Source organism: Camelina sativa, chromosome 18 (assembly GCF_000633955.1).
Source record: "Camelina sativa cultivar DH55 chromosome 18, Cs, whole genome shotgun sequence".
Classification (NCBI taxonomy): Eukaryota; Viridiplantae; Streptophyta; class Magnoliopsida; order Brassicales; family Brassicaceae; genus Camelina; species Camelina sativa.
In genome coordinates, this window is record NC_025702.1 from 15,197,930 (window position 1) to 15,215,453 (window position 17,524).

General features: G+C 35.4%; 4 protein-coding genes across 5 annotated transcripts; 2 read left to right on the top strand and 2 right to left on the bottom strand.

Moving 5' to 3' along the window:
• LOC104763535 (prostatic spermine-binding protein-like) lies at nucleotides 3,087–4,108 on the bottom strand. Its single transcript, XM_010486892.1, has 2 exons — nucleotides 3,794–4,108; nucleotides 3,087–3,194 (listed from the first exon to the last, which is right to left on the bottom strand). Exons 1-2 carry the CDS (start codon nucleotides 4,106–4,108, stop codon nucleotides 3,087–3,089), a joined length of 423 nt encoding a protein of 140 aa, XP_010485194.1.
• LOC104761758 (zinc finger CCCH domain-containing protein 65-like) lies at nucleotides 9,297–12,221 on the bottom strand. Of its 2 annotated transcripts, none has more exons than XM_010484875.2 (7): nucleotides 11,919–12,221; nucleotides 11,035–11,744; nucleotides 10,864–10,929; nucleotides 10,622–10,753; nucleotides 10,480–10,530; nucleotides 10,230–10,370; nucleotides 9,297–10,136 (listed from the first exon to the last, which is right to left on the bottom strand). In XM_010484875.2, the coding sequence occupies exons 1-7, from the start codon at nucleotides 12,073–12,075 to the stop codon at nucleotides 9,438–9,440; spliced, it is 1,956 nt and encodes a 651-aa protein (XP_010483177.1). In that variant the 5' UTR covers nucleotides 12,076–12,221; the 3' UTR covers nucleotides 9,297–9,437. The 2 variants fall into 2 exon arrangements, with proteins under 2 accessions (XP_010483177.1, XP_010483176.1); XM_010484874.2 differs by having other exon boundaries at nucleotides 11,011–11,744.
• LOC104761759 (30S ribosomal protein S16-2, chloroplastic/mitochondrial-like) lies at nucleotides 12,371–13,951 on the top strand. Its single transcript, XM_010484876.2, has 3 exons — nucleotides 12,371–12,630; nucleotides 12,728–12,773; nucleotides 13,514–13,951. The coding sequence occupies exons 1-3, from the start codon at nucleotides 12,498–12,500 to the stop codon at nucleotides 13,731–13,733; spliced, it is 399 nt and encodes a 132-aa protein (XP_010483178.1). The 5' UTR covers nucleotides 12,371–12,497; the 3' UTR covers nucleotides 13,734–13,951.
• On the top strand, nucleotides 14,171–17,426 carry LOC104761760 (nucleosome assembly protein 1;3). Its single transcript, XM_010484877.2, has 12 exons — nucleotides 14,171–14,372; nucleotides 14,462–14,505; nucleotides 14,667–14,762; nucleotides 14,956–15,048; nucleotides 15,201–15,288; nucleotides 15,431–15,492; nucleotides 15,582–15,766; nucleotides 15,894–16,071; nucleotides 16,158–16,201; nucleotides 16,318–16,525; nucleotides 16,628–16,645; nucleotides 17,008–17,426. Exons 1-12 carry the CDS (start codon nucleotides 14,327–14,329, stop codon nucleotides 17,074–17,076), a joined length of 1,131 nt encoding a protein of 376 aa, XP_010483179.1. The 5' UTR covers nucleotides 14,171–14,326; the 3' UTR covers nucleotides 17,077–17,426.

The following is a 17,524-nucleotide window of genomic DNA, read 5'->3' on the forward strand; positions in this document are numbered from 1 at the left end:
TAAGGATATTAATATATATATATATTAATAGCCAGATTATATATATATATATATATATATAAGCTTCATGATCCTAAATATCTATATAGTGTTGTCACTAATGTTGGTGAGCATCGACGATCTCTGTTCTAATATTTATCGTTCATGTCACTGTTTCCAACTATTTCCTTCATACTTATTATTCGTATTAATTTTTTTTTTCACAACGTACAGAATTAAAGCTTAAGATCATTTATATATTATATCACGTCTCCGTGCATAAATCTGGAGTTTTTTTTTCAGAATGATATATGCTTCAAAGTAATCTGAGTTTGGTTTAATTGATAAAATCCAAAAATGTTGTTTTCATTACCTTTTTGGGTAACTCATACTGCTTTTTTATGTGGGTATTTTTTTTTCAAGCACATTAAAAGCTTGTTATGATGTTAACAGATATCCTCATATATATTATACCTTTTGTGGACATGCTAGCAAATTATTAAGCAAAGTAAGAGACTTAATTTTTTTGTAATAAGATGTCTAATTAATTGAACTTATCATCAACTATAAGATTCCACTACAACGTAATTAAGAGATTAAGGAATCTCCCTCATAAAAAATAAAATCTGAGAGAGTTTAACAATAAATCTAGTCAAATCAATGATACTTAAATATATATTATTATTACTATTAGCAAAGTTTACTGAAATTCTTTAAAATCTCATCAAATTAACTAAAATCCTTTAGCCAATACACATTTTAAAAATTCTTCATTCGATGAATTAAATTCGATTATACATATCTTTAAAATTCACCATTAAGTTCTCTAAGATCTTAAATAAACTTTCCGTTGCGAAGCAAAAATACAAGAATTAGGATCTTAGCTAGTGAGTTAGAGAGCAAAGGAATTTGGGTTCCTCATTGGTTTGATCAAGGCAAGAAGATGACATCCATTTATGAAATCAGTAGTGAGCCTTTCGATACAAGATGTGTCCGTGCCAGTTCTATGTATCCCCGGAGCTGAGCCGGACGAGGCGAAACGTTTCTTGGAGAGGATTAGAGGTAAAGAGGAAGACATGATTCGAAAATACACACGAGATGAAGAGTATGATCTTATCAATGAACAGATCCAGAAGAGCCATGCGGTTAAAACTTAAACAAATAATTTATTTATTATAAGATTGTTATAATTAATGTTTGTCAGAGACCCAAAAATCCTATGAGCGATGGAGATGCCATTACATCTCAGAATACGTCATCAACTGAAAAAGCCTCTTGAGTAAATCGTTAAATTGTTTTTACCGTTCTTTTTGCTTATGTTTTTTTGCAATAGACTAATGAACACGCACAACTTGATCTGATCCGTGTGTGATTTACTACTTTTTGTTTGTTTGTTGAAAGACAAATGACAGTTAGTCATAGAGTCGCCATAACAAAAAGTGAGGGATTGAGAGAACAGATCATCTTCTGTGGTAAGCATCTGAAGCAACAACAATTGATTGTAATTAATTAAGCGCACCATCGGGATATGAAACACGAATTTCATCAAATCCACGCCATGAATTCAAAACACCTTACTTTTTTGCAAAGATGGCCTACGTATCCAACAACAAATGATACAGAAAGAGCCCAACTTTTCGGTTCGACTCTCGAGGAAGAGGAGGAATCGACCATGGTTGAGAACGCTCTTTTGTAATTCTGCAGATTCCAATACCACACAAAGAAGAAAGTAAGCACAAACAATGAAATCGAAGACACGATCTGTACAAATGAATTTCTTTTTTTTTTTTTTTGTTTTGTTACCTTAGGGTTCCTGCTTTGCTTTCCCACTTACATGCATACATATACACGAAGGCTTCGACGAGAATACTCTAGGCCCATTAGTGTAAGCAAGCCCAACTTTATCCGTTTTAACTTTCAAACACTACCAACGTGTGTTTTTTTCTTTTTCTTACATACACCACAGTTTCCACTTAACAACGAACGTGTTCTCTTTAAAATTTCCACTTAAACAACGTGCATTAACTACACGAACTAATAACTAGAAATAAATAAGACATGATAACTTTATTATGTGGGTTGACAGTTTTTTCCCCGAACACTTATAACATTCTCAGCTTTCCCCCCTCCCCCCCCCAAACTTTTTGGCTCTTAATATAGCATCATCAAATACTTTATCCTTTATAAAACTACACAAACTTGTTTTTCCTGTATAAAAATACGCCTCCAATCTAAATTGCAATTACGATGTTTAAACCATGTTTAACCATAAAATAGTGTTCCTAAATCGCGATTATGATAACTCGTTTACTAATCAAATAACCCGACAACTAAACGATGTCGTTTTGTTCATTTGTTACTTTTAGATTTGGGGATTTTGGGGATCGTTGTTCATTCCTCGAGAATCAATTTTACAGAAAGCGATGAGCTCCTCCTCTACGAATTCAAACCATTCTCATCAGGAACTCTCTACTGGTGTTCCGACCTCATGCTGGTGTGGTGAAAATGGGTCGATGAAATTAACATGGTCAAAAAGTTTGTTAATGATTTGAAGAAACAAGTGACGGATAATATGGAGCTCTAGAGGAAATGGTTGAAGAAGATGGAGCAAGCGATGGAGCAGGAGATGGTTATGGTTAAGAAGAAGATGAATGAAAAGATGGAGCAGGAGATGGTTTTTCTGTTGTAATGATCTCAATTGTTTGGTTATGAGGAAGGATGTAGGTCTTGCTTTGTTCATGTTTTAGTTTAAATTGTGGTGTTTATGTGACTGAATTGTTGGTGTCTATGTGACTGAAATACTATGTGTTTAAAAAATTGTTGCTATGTGTTTACAAAACACAATTTCGATGTCAACTTATAAAATAATCTGAGCAAGGTAAACAAGGTAAGAAGGTGGCAATGTCATTTAAATCCAAAATAAAAAATACATCCAATGTCTTTATGCCTTACTGTTTAAAACCTGCAACTACACTTAAAACCTGCAACTCCCATACTTAAAACATGCAACTCTCATACTTAAAACCTGCAACTCCCATACTTAAAACCTGCAACTACAATTAAAACCAACAAATACACTTAAAACCTGCAACTACAACTCCCATTGACTACTTCTTTGTGTGAGTGAGTGTTTCAGGTGCTTGAGTTGTTTGTGTGAGAGTATCCTTCTTTTCGCTCTTCTTCTCCTTCTGTGCTTCACTAGTAGATCCACCAACCTAAAAAGCAGACCCAAAAACAGACTATTAAGTGACACAAAAATACGATTAAGTGAATCAAAAACAGACCAGAAACATACTTCATCCAGCTGCTTTGTGTCATTCTTCTTAGTCTTTTTACTCTTCTTCTCCTTAGGAATTTTTTTACATCCAGTTGCATTGTGTCCTGCTTCTCCACATGACTTACAATGCATTGTTCTTCCTTTCCTACCTAGTTTGCGAATTTCTGGTTCCCCCCTTCTTTTTCTTCTTCTTCGGAGACTCTAGTTTACCTTTGATCCTATCATATTTCTTTTTCTGTCCTTTCTTTCTACCAGGTAGATCAGGTTCTGGAGGTGCTTTCATTAAAACATAGTTCTTTATGACCACATTTGCCTCTTCTCTTCATATGAGCAGTAGACATACCAACCACAACCCTTCTTATGACCACATTTAAAGGCTATTTTGTCCTTCTCCCACCTATCTTGTCTAAGATTCTCTCTATTCTTCAATGCATAGTGCAAAATAGTCTCTTTGAACTCAAAAGCAGTGAAAAAAGTTCTACCAATAGCCAACTTATCTTTTGTTCCCAACCTAATATTTCTATCTCTAGTAATTACCGGATCTTCGTCTTCATCTGAGCTATCTGGAACAGTATTCAGACAAATTTGAAACTCATCGAACCATTCTGCTACAACTTCCTTCATCTCATACTCAAACCTATCCATTATATCTTCTTCAGCTTCATCTTTGGATCTCTTTCTTTTCTTCTTGTCCTCAACATCTCCAGCATCGTCTCTATCGTCGTCCCCATCTACTCCGCTATCATAAGTCTCACTATCATTCTCGATTGCATCGTCACTATCGCTTGAATCGTCACTATCGGGACTGAAATCGGGATCATCTGGATCACTCTCGCAAACCAACTCTTTCATCCATGGGCAAGCAAGAGACAACCTGGCGAACTGAAACGTTACGACTTCACTCCAGTCACTAGCCCTGCCTTCGGCACCCCCCTCCTTGCGGTTAAGGTAACGACTTTTTTGAGTACGAGTACTTGTCAATAAAAAAAAATGTATTCCAAATTTATATACACATTTTTCTCTTTAACTGGGAATCAAAATTGGTGATTTCGGATCGAAAAACATAAAATCCCCAATTATGTATAGAAGAACCCTATTTTCAAAATGTCCTAGACTAGAGATTTGTCGATTTTTGTTCAAGTATAACTACAAAGCTAAACGACGTCATTGAGTTGTCGGGTTATTTGATTAGTAAACGGGTTATCATAATCACGATTTAGAAACACTATTTTATGGTTAAACATTGTTTAAACATCGTATATGCAATCTAGATTGGAGGCGTATTTTTATACACGAAAAACAAGTTTGTGTAGTTTTATAAAGGATAAAGTTTTTGATGGTGTTATATTAAGAGTCAAAAAGTTTGGGGGGAAAAGCTGAGAATGCTATAAGTACAGGGGAAAAAACTGCCAACCCTTATTATGTATGACCTTCTGATTTATATATGATCCTGCGACAGAGATTTTGACATTGTACGTGACAGAGATTTGAACAAGTTTTACAAAATCAGAAACTCTTTCCAAACTGTAGCCTTTTTTTCAAGCATTTACGAACTCCTTACAAAAACCAAAAGCTCATTCCCAACACTTTCAACTTGTTTTCCAAAGAAACAAATCAGAAACTAAATTCAAAGATCCAAAAGCTGGAGATCAAACACACAAGCAGCTTGATCTCACCACCACTTGTTGGATTTTGTTTGAACTTTTTTCATATCTCCGTCAAGTTTGGTCATAAATCACGGATTAATCAAGATTCTCTTTAAAAGAAAGTAAACTACTAGAGATTGATTTACACATATATATAATGTTCTCATCCCACATTTATTTCTTCTCTATATATACATATATTTTGTTGTTTTATTGACGGGTCAAGGTGTATTTTGATATTCTTCTTGTTTACTTATAATATATATTTGCTTGTGTTTGTCAAAACGGTTGATCTTTTACTTTTGTTTAAACGAGCTAGTAACAATTACAAACTTTTTTTTTAGTCCTTTTAATTTCTTCATTTATCAAGCTCTTTTTTAACCTTCTTTTTGTCATAATATTTGCTTCTTTAAAACTATATGACAAGTGCTATTGTTGTATGATTTATTTAATCAATCTTCCGTTTGACAAGTGATATTGTTGCATTTCGGCGTAGAACATTCAAATCAAGAAACCGGAAAATATAGAGACCACACAAATGGAGATATCCAGTGGAACACTATTTACATAAAGTTTAGGAATAGAGACCAAATGATAGGGCCGATAATTTATATATAGAAGAAAATTGTTTCATAGAAATTTGTCCATATATATATGTACAGGATGTCGTCTATATATATCCTTAATTACAATCTAATATTCTTTGTATGTAAATGTCAAATTTCCAAATGAATAACTAGAATGTTTACCAGAACGGGTTACCCATATACCCAAGCTAGGAGAAACCAACATGTGGAAAGAAAGTGAGAATTCCTTTTGGTTAACTTGTGCTAGAAGTTAGAGATTCTTGTTACTGTTTCTGTCTTCATATTAAAAATCTTGGTTGTTGTTTTTGTGTCTAAAGTGAGTGAGGTAGTTTATAGCAAAAAAAAACAGAAACAAAAAGAACGGTAAGAAGAGTTTAACCGTAGAGTATTATATCTCTTTGTAACTTGAGGACAGTCTGATTTCACTTTTGGTTTATTCAAAAGAGGCTTTTTGCACAAAAGATCTCCAATTTAAGAATTGACAATGCCACAAAACTCATGAAACACACACAACCTGATTTGGTCTGTGTGATTTACTAGTATCATTATTATTATTTTTTTTGTGTCAGAAGTGAACAGTCTTAAAGAAATAGTAAATTCAGAACATGCTTAATAACATGTAAAGTAAATTCAGAACATGCTTAATAACATGTAAAAATAAATAGATGCAAACACTTTTAATCACGTCAACAAGTGGAAGGAATTACTTATATGAGTTATTTATATCAATCTTTTGATATTATAATTAGATTAGAAAGAAATTAACGTTTGATTAGTGAATGACAAACAAACAAATAAGAGTTGGAGGGAAGATATAATTAGATTAGAAAGAAATTAGATTAGAATAGCTTTTGATTACAAACAAATATAAGGGGAGAAAGGAAAAGGGAGAGAACAAAAACAAATAACTCTAAAACAAAAACAAAAAAATGAAAGAGATGTTCAGAGCCGCACTACCTAGGATCGGCGGAAGAGGAGGTGGCAGAAGAGGAGGTGGCGGAAATGGGGCTCCTAAAGATCTAATGATAATACCTGAAAGGCCGACGACCATGGTACTCTCCCTCTCTCACATTTGTTTTTTTTAGAGTTTAGGTTTTGGGTGAAGTTTATCGAGAAAGACTATATTTTTTTAGGCTAAGGTTATAAAATCTTGTAAAATCGCTGATAAGGAAACTGAGATCGAGGGGTAAATATCGTTGTTTGGTTGATTTTTAGAAATTAATCTTAATAGTCAATAAATGTGATTTTTCGAAATTAATTTCCATAAATGTCGTTTTGATATCTCTGCTGAAATTGAGGAAACTGAATCTCTGTGAATCTCTATCCTCTCTTCCAGATTATGTGGACGAAGAAGGTGAGGTTTACGAAGGAAGAGAAGAAGAAGGGGGATGATTACATAACTTGGTTCAAATCCTTGAAGCTAGTGGCAACTCAAGCTGTGAATGGTTGTTTGAAGAGTCTTTGCGAGAGAAATCCTACTTTCAGGAAAAGATTTTGTCTCCTTCATGTACAATTCAGAGGGTATAAAATATGAACTGGTGAAATTTGGCAAAGGTGTGGATGCAGTGTCTGTATTTGTTGTTAACAGGTCAACCTTCATAGTGAAGAAGGCTCGTACTGCATTTTCTGAAGTTTACACCACTCCCATGATAACTATTCTCATCTTCTCAGCTGGGTATCTCATCAATCAAATGGACAAGGTTCGTGAATCTAGGAAGAGTGAAGAGATCATCAGAAAGGTGGTGGATAACTTTGATGAATCCATCCAAGAACTGAAGGAAAGTTGCGTGAGCAAGGAAGAGATGAAGGAGGCGCTAGCTGAGATGGAAGCCTTCAAGAAAGAGATCTTGAAAAAGAGGTGGAGGGAAGATATAATTAGATAAGAAAGAAATTGATGTTGTGTTATTAGGTTAGGGAAGAAATTAATGTTGTGTTAGCTTTTGATTACAAACAAATAAAAGGGGAGAAAGGAAAAGGGAGAGAACAAAAACAAAAACCCTAAAACAAAAACAAAAAAGTGAGAGATATGTTGAGAGCCGCACTAGCTAGGATTACCGGAAGAGGTGGCGGAAGAGGAGGTGTCGGATCTCCGGTGAAAGCTCTCATGATAATACCTGAGAGGCCGACGGCCATGGTACTCTCCCTCTCTCACATTTGTTTTTTTAGAGGGTTTAGGTTTTGAGTGAAGTCTATCGAGAAAGACTATATTTTTTTTAGGCTAAGGTTATGAAATCTTGTAAAATCGCTGAAAAGGAAACTGAGATCGAGGCGTAAATATCGTAGTTTGGTTGATTTTTAGAAATTAATCTTAATAGTCAATAAATGTGATTTTCCGAAATTAATCTCCATAAATGTCGTTTTGATATCTCTGCTGAAATTGAGGAAACTGAATCTCTGTGAATCTCTATCCTCTCTTCCAGATTCTGTGGACGAAGAAGGTGAGGTTTATGAAGGAAGAGAAGAAGAAGGGGGATGATTACATAACTTGGTTCAAATCCTTGAAGCTAGTGGCAACTCAAGCTGGAAATGACTCTTTGAAGAGTCTTTGCGAGAGAAATCCTACTTTCAGGAAAGGATTTGTCTCCTTCATGTACAGTTCAGAGGGTATAAAATATGAACTGGTGAAATTTGGCAAAGGTTTGAATGCAGCGTCTGTATTTGCTGTTAACAACGTCTAGATTGTGTTTTGGACTTGTCAAATATGCAAATTCTTTATTAAGAAAAAAAAAATAATATTTCTATCAATCTTTTGATATTATAATTAGATTCCAAAGAAGTTATAGGGAGTTAACGTTTGATTATTAGTGAATGACAAACAAATAAAAGGAGAGGGAAGATATAATTAAATTAGAAAGAAATTACTGTGGATTAACATTAGTAGGTCAAACAAATAAAAGGGAGGAAGGAAAAGGAAGAAACATAGTTCTATAGCCATGTTTTTTTTCTCATATTTTGTCTCTTTTACATTGAAAAAAATAAAAAAGAATTAAGAATCCATAATGCCCAAATTTTACCCATTGGATTATTGGAAATCAACTTCTTATCTCCGGCCACCAAATTCACTTTCATAATGCCTAAATAGAGTAGTCAAATCATTATTTCATATTTTAATAAATTGACCTATTATCAAGGTCAATAATATCACGTTGGGATTAGATTTATTTAAGTTTATACTAAAAGGTGTATTGAAATTGATATTTTAGGTGATTTGTGTAAAATTTTATAAATTCTATGTTAACTAATTATGTATTCTAAAAATTTTACTGAAATTTATTGAAATCTATCTTAAAATCTATTATTATTTAAAACAGTTTGTGGATTTCAATTTTAATAATTTTTAGGAATTCTGGAGGATTTAAAATTATTTCTTTAGTTAAAATTATAGAATTCCAAATATCATGATTTTAGGTGGATTTTGAAATTTTTTTTACATTAAATCATAATAATTTTTCTAAAATTATCAAAATTATTTAAAATTTGATGACAACTAGAATCAGTTAGAATATTAGATTGAATACTAAAAGCCTCTACTTGATTGTTTTACGATTATTTCGATTTGAACGTACAACATTATTCATAGGGATGATACGTTATTTATTATATATAACAGGTCGCTGATCATAATTTGCCTTGTCTTTTCGTACTACTACTAATTCTATTCCACTAATATTGTAATTTATTTATTTCTGTCTTTTCTTATAATATATTCTCATTGATTGTATTCTTTTCTATATTGTAAGTTTTTTAAATGACAGGAGAATAGATATAACAAACAACATGCAAACTTCTCAAAACCACATTCACGGATTCATTTAACCAAATAATATACCAAAAGTCAAACAATCCTTTTTTTATATTTATATTTGTTAGATCAAAGCTTTATATATTGATGCTCTATTTCACATCTACATGAAGTATATCTGTTATCTCAAAAACCAAAATAAAAGATCAGTTTTTGCCGTGACTGAAGCTCGACAAGAACTCAAGAATCTGAGAAGATACGTTCCCTGAGTTTCTGGTTACAGACGTGTTAACTTTACCATCACCCTTATTTATAGCTTCTACAGGATCATTGCTGCGTCTTTCAACTTTGGCGGATTCAAATTCTGCAGCGAGTTTCATGGCTGAGTGTAGAGAACTTTGAATGTGTGAGTTGGGCGTTGTCTTGAGATTTCTACTACTTGCTGGTTCTTGAGGCTCTCGATTCACAGATAAAAAACTGAATCCTTTTTGAGGCACCACAGGAAGAAAGCTTCCCTGTTGTGACTGCTTCAACGTCTGATTATCAGAGTTGTCTGTGTTTGGCTTGGACGCAGGAGATGGTTTCACCGTACTGTCTGAAGAAAGAAAACTCATACCCTTTGGAGCAACGGATGGTTTTCTCAAAGGAGGAACCTGTGGAGGTTTTGGATGTTCGTTGATCTTAGAAGATGATGCATCAGATGAGTTTCGTTGGTTAGATTGACCCAAAGGCTTCAAAAACGCAACAGAGCTTGAAACTCTTGCTTGGATCGCCGGTATTCTGGCTATGGCTTCTCTTACAGATTGTTTATTTGTTTTCTGAGGCGAGAAAGACGCTGCAGTGATGTTAGTTGATGACGCTGTTATATTGACATTCGATGTGTCTGAAGCAGATTGTGGAGTACCCTGTAAAGCGAAGATTCGTAAATAAGGATCAAACGATCAATAGATAATCAGACTCAAAAGAAGCATCATGAGAAGATCGAGATTAGTTTATACCTTGTGCGAAAATAAACAACTATCACCCCTGTGGCAGAAACCTTTGGTAATAATATTATTGCAAGGGTATTTGGAGAGATCATGATCGTACGGACAATCATCTCCTTTCATGCATGACTGGGTTGCAAAGTAGCAGCAAGGCTGAAACAACAAGAAGACGTGACGTATGAGATTCCACTTTTTTGTCTAAATGATTGCTGCTGTATACAGTTCAAAAGATAAGCACATGTCTTGAAAACAGTAATCTTACCGAAGATTTGGTTTCCGGGATTATATCATGTGAAAATTTGCATTTATCTCCCTGCAAAAGAAGAAAAACAATTGCCATCAGCGACACACAAACAATATTTTAGATTCCAAAGAGATGCAGAAACCAAAACCATTGTGCATACCTCATGGCACCGTCCCTTGATATAGTGTCGACAATATTTTATAGGCTTGGGTTTTGGAGCTACGGTTTTAAGTTTCAGCTTTTTCACGCCAAGGGCTATACGCTCTTGAGCTCTTTTCTTCCTATCTTTTGCCTGCATAAAATAGCTTATCAATAAATAAACATCTTAATCCACACAAAAAAAAAAAACCTGATTGCAAGATATGCCCATGAAATGTCAAAGAAAAGCATAGACTACATTACCCTCTTTCTAGCTTTTGCGTCTTTAGAAGGCGCAGACCTTTTTTTAATGGAGGTTCCAGGGTTGATCTGCAGATAAGAAGTTAAATACAAATCAGATTTTATAAACACCTAAGCAACATAACACTCCGTTCTTTTATATTTGCATACCTTTCGATTATCTACATTCGTTACCTCAACACCAAGCTTTTTTCCAAAACTCTCATAACTTGTGAGATGGCTGTTACCAATCCCTTCTTGTGAGACATGAGACTCTTCATGCCTTTCGACTGGTTCATCATCTCCTACAAGCATATCATCATTCTCATCCCCAGATATCTCTCCTTCTTCTACATCATCATCTTCAACTAAACGAGGCACGGAATCTACCAAAACCTGAGTACTGTCATCAACAGGTTTCTCCAATCCCATCTCTCTTTGAAATTTTCCATTACAAGCTTCCAAAACTCCAGAACTTATAACTTCAGCTGGTTTAGGAACCTCCTCTGCCTTTTTATCACTTTCAACTGGATCTACTTGAACTTCAGTGGCAATATCAGGCTTCTCCACCACATTTTCAACAATATCAAGTGGTTGTTTCGAGATATCATCAAGTGACGCAACTATACCATCACCATTATAGTCATTCACATCCAATGCCTCAAAGAGATTCACACAACTTTCTGGAACAAAGTCTTGGCTTACATTTATCATAAGCTCAAAGTCATCGAAAAAATCTTTGTGTCTACTACCAACAGTTGCATCTTGCAAGTCAATTCCATCAAAAACATCTCCAAGCAACAAATGTTCTCCCTGTGAAATTGTTTCCACATTAGATCTTGGTTCCACCACTGATGAATTCTCCGGCGGTTCACAAGTTTCTCCAGGAGACGCTTGAGCAGTTTCTTAGTAAATAAAAACACAAAAATAGCATCAGAATATAGGATCATACTATTCAAACTACACTACACTGAGATTTATATTGATAGTTTCTGGCGAAATCAAGCAATTGAAGAACTTAAGAATTTTTGACTACTAGAAGATGAAGTAACCATTCCTAAGAAAAATCAAACACTCACCTGTTCTTAATACCAGCTCCTGAAGAACGGCCGGTGTGGCAAGAGAAACCCGAGGCTCCCGATCGAAACTGGAGCAGAGATGATGAATCAAAGAGCGATAAGTCCGATTCGGCAGATGCTTGCGTCGGTTAGGAAACGTAGCGACGGAAGATTCCATTTTCTCCGCCGGAGACTAGTCTAAAAACGGTGACGTTACGGTCACTTTCGTCTCGACGTTCGCCGGAGGGAAAGGCTGTTTTGTGGCGGTGGACGATTCATAAATCTTTTACGATGGAAACAAACACCGTCTCGGAATATTTAACAGCGCCGTGAAAATTTTGACTTTTTGTTTCGTATAAGGGAAAACGTCTTTAAACGGCGCCATACGACGGACCCTTTAGGCCCAGCAGCTTCGTGATTTCATTTAGGCCCAACACAACTCTGCTAAAAAACGGTGTCGTATTGAGGACCCAAACCCTAAAAGATTTATCGATTCAGGAGTTTTTTCGAATCCAAAAAATTGAAATCTCACACTCTCTCTTTTGGTCAGCTTTGATTTAATCATTTGCGGTGTTTCTCTAGCAAAAAGGGAGGAGAAACATGGTTGTAAGGATCAGATTATCGAGATTCGGATGCAAAAATCGGCCATTTTTTCGGGTTATGGCCGCGGATAGCAGATCCCCAAGAGACGGGAAGCATCTTGAGGTCTTGGGTTACTTCAATCCTTTGCCAGGTGATTAACAAAATCAACAATGTATTCTTTTTTGGTGTAAAGTTGGTTTTTATATTTTCTTCACTGGTTTTTATCATCTCTCGGTTTGTGTGTGCAGGCCAGGACGGTGGTAAGAGAATGGGTCTGAAGTTCGATCGAATTAAGTACGTTTTCTTCCCCATTTTCGATCGAATTAAGTAGCTTTTGTATTGAGTTTACTCAGAAAGAGGTCTCTGAATGCTTCACTAGATTGGGGTTTTTTTTTTTTTGCAGTTGAAGTGTTTTGGGTAATTGCTTAAGTTAGCTTTAGATAATATTAGTCAGGGTTTAGCTTGGCTGCCTTTGGAAATCTTAGTGCATTGTTATATATATAGTCAACGTTATGTTATAGTTAACTGTCTTTTGATCTAATAGAACTATGCTGAGTTCAGTCTTGATTGGTTCTTATTATCGAAAGGTGTGAATGAATGTACATGTTTCCCATGGTTGCTGTGTATCCCTTTCTTTTGCTTTAGGCTATTTAACCGCTAGTTGAAGCAATTTAATTGAATTCCAATCAATCACTAATTTGAGAAGAAGAAAAACTCAAAAATCTTTCTGGGGGTAATTCATTAACAGGTTTTAGTGTATACATAACTTCTTCTCTGAGTTCTTCAATTGCTTACTATTACTGTAAGATGAAGAACCTGTTGAATTTTTATTTGTATACATTCCTGAACATTCCCCCTATACAACCTCTGCATAAGTCTATGATGTCCGGATAGTAGCAGAACACATGCCAAGATTACTTAGAACCTGCGCTTACAATCAAATTTCCTGTTCTGAGTGTGTAGTTTCAACAAATGATGCATGTAGGTTTTTTTGATTAATGGAGACATTTTTGTGTTATTTTTTTTCTGTACAGGTACTGGTTATCTGTTGGTGCTCAGCCATCAGACCCGGTTCAGCGTCTCCTTTTCAGATCTGGTTTACTTCCTCCTCCTCCAATGGTGGCTATGGGACGTAAAGGTGGACCAAGAGACACTCGCCCTGTTGATCCAATGACTGGTCGCTATGTGGACGCAGAGAATAACAAAACAGTTAATGATAACCAGTCTCAGGAAGAGGAAGACAAGAGCGCATGATTTCATTAGCCTTTCATCGTTGTAGCTTTTATAAGTTCTCACTTTGTTGCCGGTTGATCATATCTATGTGTCATGCACTTTATACTAAAAAAGCTTGTTCGGTTGTTCCTTTGTTTTGGCAAATAAACGGCAAAGTGTTTAGAAGCCTTTTTTAGCTAAAACCGGCACATATTTTTCATTTGGGATTTAATTGAATTTTACCGTATGCTTTGGTCATTTACATTTCATATTTTATCGATATTGAAACATCGTCCCCATATTCTACGAATATAGATTTATTTTTTGGGATAGGATATCGATGAATATTAAAATATCTTTTTTCCAATTAATAATATGAAAGAAATAAGAAGTGAAAAAATAAAAAAAAATGCCAGCGAGGGAAATTAAAAAAGAAAAGAAAAAAATGGCAGTTGTTAGGTTTTTGATGGTATAAAGGAGGGAGCCACGTTTAGCGTTTAGTCGCCACCACTCTTCTTCACAGAAACCCTCAACAAGTCTTCCTTCTTCCTCAATCTCTCCACCACCACAACCACCGTCTGTCTCGATCAAATCGTCTTTCTTCTCAACTCTTTTCAATTCTTGATCTCTAAAAAATGAGCAACGATAAGGACAATTTCAATGTCAGCGATCTCACTGCTGGTAATTTTCATTTCTCCAGACTTTGTTTTTCAATTTTTTTTGTTGTGCTTCAAAAGTTTTAAAAGCTTTATCTGTTTGTGATTTTGCAGCTCTTAAAGATGAGGATCGAGCAGGTCTTGTTAACGCTCTCAAGGTGAGTTTCTCTATCTCTTTATCTGATATTGCTTAGAAGAGGAATAAGCGAATTTGGGGGATTTCGTGTTCGATTGTTTAGGAGAGAATAGCTTCGTGCTCTTTAGTTTCTCTGGTGATTTGTTTGTAATTGTTGTTGTGTGTTTTTGATTTTTTGCACAGAACAAGCTGCAGAATCTAGCTGGACAGCATTCTGATGTTCTCGAGAATCTGACTCCTAAAATCAGAAGACGTGTTGAGGTCTTGCGGGAGATTCAGGTTCGGCAAATCTCTATTCTCAATGTTTAAGAATGTGGATTGATATGGTATCTTGTGCATGTGTTGGTTGTATGCTTCTGATTATATGAGAAGTATTATGTAGTCAAGAGTGATCAAATGTCGAATTTTTGTTAAAATTAATGTGTGCATCCTTATGATGATTTATCTGATGAGATTTCTTTTGTGTGTTTAGGGAAAACATGATGAGATAGAGTCGAAGTTCCGTGAGGAAAGAGCTGCTCTTGAAGCCAAGTATCAAAAGTTATATCAGCCTTTGTACACCAAGGTAATTTGGTTGTGACAAGATCAAACGTTTATCTTTAGAATGTGGTTACTTTATCTTTAGAAACCATTTTGTCCAGATGATAATTTTCTTTTTCTGCTTTGGCTATGTTTACTTTTGATTTTCTCTTGAATCTTGCTTTAACGAATGTGCAGCGTTATGAGATTGTGAATGGAGCTACTGACATTGAAGGGGCTCCAGAGGATGCTAAGATGGACCAAGGAGACGACAAAACTGCAGAAGGTAGTTTCTCTCTCTCTCTCTCTCTCTCTCTCTCTCTCTCTCTCTCTCTCTCTCTCTCTCTCTCTCTCTCTCTCTCTCTCTCTCTCTCTCTCTCTCTCTCTCTCTCTCTCTCTCTCTCTCTCTCNACTGTGTTGGTTTGCAGAGAAAGGAGTCCCTAGTTTCTGGTTGACCGCCCTGAAAAACAATGATGTTATATCTGAGGAGGTTGGTGTTGCAGCTATGGTTGTTCATTAAGAGTTACCTAATCAGATCCATGGAAAATGGCCAATAGTTTTAATTTCCTTTGATACCAGATCACAGAGCGTGATGAAGGAGCCCTTATATATCTTAAAGATATAAAGTGGTGCAAGATTGAAGAACCAAAGGGATTCAAACTTGAGTTTTTCTTCGACCAGAACCCTTACTTCAAAAACACCCTATTAACAAAGGCATATCATATGATTGATGAAGATGAGCCTCTGCTTGAGAAGGCTATTGGGTAATTATTGATACTTTCTTCTATTGCTCCATAGCATGTTTCGTTCTGAGATGCTTCCAAGGAACTGCGTAATTTTGTGCTGACCTATGCTCCAACTTGGGTTTTGTTTCTTTGTTCTCTCTCTCAGGACAGAGATTGATTGGTATCCTGGAAAATGCTTAACTCAGAAGATTCTTAAGAAGAAGCCTAAGAAAGGTGCGAAGAATGCCAAGCCAATTACCAAGACTGAAGATTGTGAAAGCTTTTTCAACTTCTTCAACCCTCCTCAAGTTCCTGATGATGACGAAGACATTGACGAGGACAGAGTATGATATCATTTGGTTCCAAAGCATGCCTTGTTTTGACTATGTTTGATCAAAATTTGTTCTAAAGCTTAATGTTCTTGGTGCAGGCTGAGGAACTTCAGAATCTGATGGAACAAGACTATGACATTGGGTTCGTCGTCTTGAATAAATACTGTCAATCTAATACTTTTCCGTTCAGCTAGCATCTTTTATTGTGAAGTTATACATTTCTTAATATCTGATTAAAGTATTCCTTGCTTACTGCAGTTCTACAATCCGGGAGAAGATTATACCTCATGCTGTCTCATGGTTCACTGGTGAGGCTATTGAGGGAGAGGAGTTTGAAATAGACAATGATGATGAAGATGATATTGATGAAGACGAAGACGAAGATGAGTATGAAGAAGATGATGAGGATGAGGAAGAAGACGATGACGAGGATGAGGAGGAAGAAGTAAGCAAGACCAAAAAGAAGGTAGTGTACGGAATTCCTCTTTTTTATCTATCTTCTTTTCACGGAATTACCTTTTTGAGGTTGGTTACTAATTTTTTGAAATTATGTTAAATGTTTATGCAGCCATCAGTCTTACACAAGGTACATAACCACTTTCCTCCCTTGTTATAGTATTGTGGAGTTTAATAGACATATAGTTTCTGTTAAGTAATCTGACACCAATGAATCATAGAAAGACATAAATTATTGACATTTTTAGGCTCGAGTGAATTAGGAGATAGCTCAAGTGAACTGATCAAGCTCATTATGCAGGAATCTGTTTATCATAGAAACTTGAACACTTGTATGACTAAACCTGAACTATAAGTAGACAGAATCATAAATGAAGACTCATTCTCATACATATGTATAAGCTTTATACTAAATCTGGTAACTGTAAATCAGCGAGTCATGTTTGTGAAAATGAGATAAATTCATAAATTCTCTACAAAATCAAATTGCAGAAAGGAGGAAGACCTCAACTTAACGATGGACAACAAGGAGAGAGGCCTCCTGAATGCAAGCAACAGTAAACAACATCGATAAGTTGAAACGAAGATTGGAAACAAAAAAAAAAAAAAAGGAAAAATGTTTTGGGTTGAGGGAAGAAGTTTCATTGGCTTAGTTTTTTGGATTTTTGCAACCATGTAAGGCAAAATGTTTTGAGGACCGCTCGTAGGAGTTTCGCTGTAGGCAAAGAGTGAGCTTCTCATGAGGAGATCTGATCAAACTATTTTTGGTGTCTTTTTTGTGTTTTTTTTTTGGAAATCACTAAGTTAAACCTTGGTGTGTTCGACAATTATATCCTTTTACCACTTGAATTAAGCCTTTTTGGTTTCAAAACCTTTCTTTCAATTGAAGCGTTAATATTATTGAGTTTTAATGACATATTTTGAAAACGATGTACATTAAGTTCATTAAGTATTTTCTGAATGTATAAAACAAAAACAGGAAGAAAAGTTTATTTCACCAATTTCTTTT